The sequence below is a fragment of the Somniosus microcephalus genome, chromosome 28 (genome assembly GCF_052327205.1).
Source record: "Somniosus microcephalus isolate GS21.2 chromosome 28, FLI_Smic_1.0, whole genome shotgun sequence".
In the NCBI taxonomy this organism is placed as follows: Eukaryota; Metazoa; Chordata; class Chondrichthyes; order Squaliformes; family Somniosidae; genus Somniosus; species Somniosus microcephalus.
Genome location: NC_141014.1, coordinates 26,241,395 through 26,247,394, shown reverse-complemented (window position 1 = coordinate 26,247,394; position 6,000 = coordinate 26,241,395). Strand labels below are relative to the sequence as shown.

General features: G+C 48.7%; 1 protein-coding gene across 1 annotated transcript in view; it reads left to right on the top strand.

The window, feature by feature from the left end:
• Nucleotides 1–624: 624 nt before the first annotated feature.
• The window catches only part of LOC147099464 (cytochrome P450 2J2-like), a 29,943-nt gene continuing 24,567 nt past the window's right edge, over nt 625–6,000 (top strand). Inside the window, exon 1 of the mRNA XM_085969639.1 lies at nt 625–924. Within this exon, the coding sequence (XP_085825765.1) occupies nt 715–924 (210 nt within the window). The 5' untranslated portion in view covers nt 625–714. The remainder of the gene's footprint in view (nt 925–6,000) is intronic.

The window sequence follows — 6,000 nt, the reverse complement described above, 5'->3', positions numbered from 1 at the left end:
CCTGTCAAACATATGAATGAAGCATTCCCTGCTACCATTGGCTCTCCATGGCCCACGTGATCCCAGGGGCCGCTTCGAACTAACTGTGTCCCTGGGATACGTGAGCACTGCGCGCCGGCAGTTGGAGGAGGCCCAGGATCGTAATCCCACGCCCACAGCTCAACAGCCAGCGCGCTAGGTAAGTGCAGGTCGGAGGCTTGCACCCGCGGGAAGCCCCCGACCCGAATTTCTGGGCCATTGTCTGGTTGCTGTTTGTGGGACCTTGCTGTGCGCAAACTGGCTGCCGATTTGCCAGTGACTACAGTTCAAAAAAGTTCTTCATTGGCTGTAAAGCACTTTGCTGGACACCTAAAACAGGCATTAGGCCCCTTCGGTATGTTAATGAGGGGCCTCTTTTCACATTTAGAAGGAATTTGCTGCTTGGGAACTCTGCCAAAGATGGTTGGCAAACGATAGCAACCCGACTACAAATAAAAACAATGCAAGCAAAATATCTCCCTGCTGTGCCTCCGGAGGTTTGTCAGCCTCTCCTCACTGTGCAAGCTGCCAACAAGCGAGGCTGGGAAACTGGACTCTAGACCCATCTGATTACAGGAACTGCCTTTGGTAAACAAGTCTTTGAAAAGTCTGGTCACTTTACAAAGTCCATAAATGTTTGCTCCTTCACAAATTACCGATTAAACAAGTTGCCGAGAAGGTTTTCAAAGGCGAGAAATGGAAAGCGCGAAGCTTTTTCCGGGGCTGGCTCCTTTCCGCTGGCTCGATCTGCAGACACTCCTGATATTCCTGGCAGTGTTTTTACTGGTGACAGTCGTAATTCAAGCGAGAAAGACCAGCCACCTCCCTCCAGGGCCCTCTGCCTGGTCGCTTATTGGAAATATCTTCAATCCTGACCAAAGTGCTCCCCATGTCAGTATGACTGAGGTAATGGCTGGGAGAGGGGTTGGGGGGAGGATCTTATTGACTCTTTGCGACAGTGTAAAATGTGCAAAAGCGAATCAACAGCCCTCTCCTGATTATTATTATTGAACTCAACGGAAATAATACTGCCGTGAGCTCAGCCCAGCTGTTTAGTTGTTAAGAACATAAAAACATAAAAAATAGGAGCAGGAGTCGGCCAATCGGCCCCTCGAGCCTGCTCCGCCATTCAATAAGATCATGGCTGATCCAACCTTGGCCTCAACTCCACTTTCCCGCTCTCTCCCCACACCCCTTGACTCTCTTGTAGTTCAAATGCCTGTCAGTCTCCACCTTGAATATATTCAGTGACTCCGCCTCCACAGCTCACTGGGGTAGAGAATTCCAAAGATTCACGACCCTCTGAGAGAAGAAATTCCTCCTTATCTCCGTCTTAAATGGGCGACCCCTTATTCTGAAACTTAGCCCCCTCATTCTAAATACCCCCACTAAGGTAAACATCCTCTCAGCATCCACCCTATCAATCCCCCCTCAGAATCTTATATGTTTCAATAAGATCACCTCTCATTCTTCTAAACTCCAATGAGTATAGGCCCAACCTGCTCAACCTTTCATCATACGTCAACCCCTTCATCCCAGGAATCAACCTCGTGAACCTTCTCTGCACTGCCTCCAATGCAAGTATATCCTTCCTTAAATATGGAGACCAAAACTGTACGCAGTACTCCAGGTGCGGTCTCACCAACGCCCTGTAAAGTTGCTTAAAACTTCTCTACTTTTATACTCCATACCCCTCGCAATAAAGGCCAACATTCCATTAGCCTTCCTAGTTACTTGCTGTACTTGCATGCTAACTTTTTGTGGTTCATGTACTAGGACCTCCAAATTCTGGCCAAAGTGGACTGGGATCAGCTACCTGTAGGAAAATCCACATCAGAGCAGTGGGAGTCATTCAGAAAGGAAATAGAAAGAGTACAGCGCCAACATGTTCCCGTAAAGGTCAAAGGTGGGACCAGCAAGTCCAGGGAACCCTGGATGTCAAGGGATATACAAGAATGGATTAGGAAAAAAAGGGAGGCTTTTGGCAGATACAAAGGACTAAAAACAGTGGAAGCCCTAGAGGAGTATAGGAAGTGCAGGGGGGTACTTAAAAAAGAAATTAGGAGAGCGAAGAGGGGGCATGAAAAAACACTGGCGGGCAAAATAAAGGAAAATCCCATGGTGTTTTATAAGTATATTAAGGGCAAGAGGATAACCAGGGAAAGAGTAGGGCCCATTAGGGACTAAAGTGGCAATCTGTGTGTAGAGCCGGAAGATGTAGGTGAGGTTTTAAATGAATATTTTGCATCCGTGTTCACTGTGGAGAAGGACGATGTAGGCATAGAAACCAGGCAGGGGGATTGTGATATAATTAGCATGGGAGACTGGTTAAGAAGGTAAGAGCCCATGGGATCCACGGCAATTTGGCACATTGGATCCAAAATTGGCTCAGTGGCAGGAGGCAGAGGGTGATGTTCGAAGGTTGTTTTTGTGACTGGAAGCCTGTGTCCAGTGGTGTACCACAGGGATCGGTGCTGGGTACTTTGCAGTTTGTAGTGTACATTAATGATTTAGATATAAATGTAGGAGGTATGATCAGTAAGTTCGCACTTGAAACAAAAATTGGTGGAGTGGTAAACAGTGAGGAGGGAAGCCTCAGGCTACAAGACGATATAGATGGGTTGGTTAGATGGGCAGAAGAGTGGCAAATGGAATTTAACCCTGAAAAGTGTGAGGTGATGCATTTTGGGATGATTAACAAGGCAAGGGAATACACAATGAATGGTAGGACCCTAGGAAGGACAGAGGATCAGAGGGACCTTGGTGTGCATGTATATAGATCCCTGAAGGCAGCAGGACAGGTAGATAAGGTGGTTAAGAAGGCATATGGGATACTTGCCTTCATTAGCCGAGGCATAGAATATAAGAGCAGGGAGGTTATGATGGAGCTGCACGAAACACTAGTTAGGCCACAGCTGGAAAACTGTGTGCAGTTCTGGTCGCCACACTATAGGAAGGATGTGATTGCTTTGGAGAGGGTGCAGAGGAGATTCACCAGGATGTTACCTGGGCTGGAGAGCTTCAGCTATAAAGAGAGACTGGACAGGCTGGGGTTGCTTTCCTTAGAGCAGAGAAGGCTGAGGGGGGACCTGATTGAGGTATACAAGGGTATCAGGGGCATAGATAGGATAGATAGAAAGGTACTTTTCCCCTTAGTAGAGGGGTCAATAACGAGGGGGCAGAGTTTAAAGGTAAGGGGCAGGAGATATAGAGGGGATTTGAAGAAAAGCCTTTTCACCCAGACGGTGGTTGGAATCTGGAACTCAATGCCTGAAAAGGTGGTAGAGGCAGGAACCCTCACAAAATTCAAGAAGCATTTAGATGAGCACTTGAAACGCTATAGCATACAAGGCTACGGACCAAGTGCTGGAAAATGGGATTAGAATAGACAGGGCTTGATGGCCGGCACGGACACGATGGGCCGAAGGGCCTCTTTCTGTGCTGTATAACTCTATGGCCTAGATTTTCAGTGTGCCGTGGGGCGGGCTTTTAGGCGTGTGGGGGGCTAAAATCCCGAATTCGGGGGTCCCGACACCATCCCACCCAAATCCCGCCTCCACGTAAGTTTCAGAGGAGGCGGGTACCCGCCCTGCACTGGGGCCCGCCGACCCGAGGCGGGAAGGGATTAGTGCCAATTACCTGCCTGTTAACAGGTAGTTAACAGGCAGTTTTTAGCCTAATCCCTATTTTGAGGGGTGTCGTGTGGGATTCCCGACGGCTCCAAACCACGCCAGGTTAGAGCAGGCGGGCCGTCGGATTGAAGGAGTTGGAGGGGTCGCGATGTCGGTGTTCAGGTGAGTGATGGGTGCATGAGTGCAAAAGTAAGTGTGTTTGGTGTGTCTAAAGTGTGTAAAGAAGTTTAAATTACCTGTACTTACCTTAACAGCCTTTCTTCCTGTAGGCGTCGGGAGTCCATCACTCAGCCGGCACTGAAAGCTGAATGGCTGCGATCTGTCAAAAGTGACAGCCTTCAGCTTTTAGTGCCCGTGAGAGTTCTAACTGAGTCTGTGTAGAAAGACTCAGGTTAGAAGTCAGACTGTCGGTGTTTGACAGCTTCAAACAGCTGTGAAACACTGATATTTCATCTGTCAAAAACTCTTGACAGATGAAATTTCAGTCTGTGACGTCACCTGTTGCCAGGTGGCCCTGAATTGGCCTGCTGAGCCCGCTGGGCAGGCTCAACAAGGTCAATCAAGGGAAAATCATGTGGATTGGCCGGACGTCAATGTAGGCGGGACTAAAACCCAAAAGTTGTAGTACCGCCTCCTTCCCAACAGCTTACTGAAAATCGACCCCTATGAATCTATGATCCCCAAACCCCTCTGTACCGCAGTATTTTAGAAACATAGAAACATAGAAGATAGGAGCAGGAGTAGGCCATTCGGCCCTTCGAGCCTGCTCCGCCATTTAATGAGATCATGGCTGATCATCCAAATTCAGTACCCTGTCCCTGCTTTCTCCATAGTCTACATAGATTTTGTAGTCACTCCCCATTTAAATAATAATTTGATTTTTCATTCTTCCTTCAAAAGTGGATAACCTTAAGGCCATATTTTCCTTTGTCCGCTAGCAAAGAAAGAAATGCAATTTTTATAGCGTCTTCTCACGTCTTGAGGGTGTCCCATGATGGCGCTAAGTGACCAGATAATTATTTGCGGGTGGTGTTGGTTGAGGGAGGAATGCAGAAATTAAAATGTGCTGAGTTTTTTGGGGGCGTAAAACAAGCACAAAAAACTTATCAATGTAGCAGTGGGAGAGCCAGCGCCCAATCTGCCGAGGTGTTGGCTGTCCCACTGCTAAATGCCTAGGGCCCACAAACTAGATGTGTCGGTCAGATGCCTAAATCAGGAATGCGTCTTCCAGAATCTTTTTCTCCCCCACATTTTACAGGAAAGGTGATCCTTGATCTTAGCATTCCTCCGCTTCAGCAGCACAGCTCTCTGACAGCTCATGTGCGTCTACACCTAGATACTTTGCAGATCCAGAACATGCCTCTGCATGCACAACACTAGCCTGGCTCATGATGCCACCCGTAATTCCAAATTCCTAGGGTGTTACTAGAACTGATTCTCTCTGGCCTGCCCGGTCTTGCAGATTTAGACCAATCGGGCTGGATTTTGTCAATGGGGACGTGATGGAGGCGGGACTCCCACTTGTTGGGTTTTAGTCCCGCCTCCATCGACTTGTGGCCAACGCACGCTATTTTCCCTTGATTGACCTTGTTAAGCCCATCCAGCGGGCTCAGCAGGCCAATTAAGGGAAAGCCGGTTACTGGTGACGTCAGCGAGTGCCGTTTCATCTGTCAAGGGCTTTTGATAGATGAAATGTCATCGTTTGACAGCTCTGTGAAGCTGTCAATCACTGACAATCTGTCTTCTAAGTTGTGTCTTTACTCAAGACTCAATTAAAAAGCCTTCCTGACCAGAAAGCAGAGGCTGCAGCTTTTGACATTTCAGCGGCCATTCTGCTTTCTGTGCCGGTGAGCTGAGGGACTCCCGAGACTTGAAGGGAGGAAGCCTGCAGAAAGAAGTAAAGGTAAGTAAAACTTATTAAAACACTTTACACACACCTCACACACTTACCTCTGCACACATGCACCCATTACTCACCTGCACACCGGACATCTCGGACCCTCCGACCCCCGCAGACCGACGGCCCGCCTCGCTGACCCTGGCGAGGTTCGGAGCCATCGGGAAGCCCACACTTCAGGGCTCAAAATAGGGATTAGCCAAAAAAACTACCTGTTAACAGGCAATTAATTGGCATTAATCCCGTTCCCTCTCGGGTCCCAGTGCAGGTCGGCTACCCGCCTCCTGGCAAGATGGCATGGAGGCGGGTTGGGGGCAGGTTGGGCACCCGCCCCCAAATTCTGCCATTTTCCCGGCAGTCCCACCTCCAAACCCGCCTCCGCAGGGCTGGCAAAATCCAGCCCATTCTGTCTCAGCACTGAATTATCAACAAAGATTCGCTCTTATAGAATCA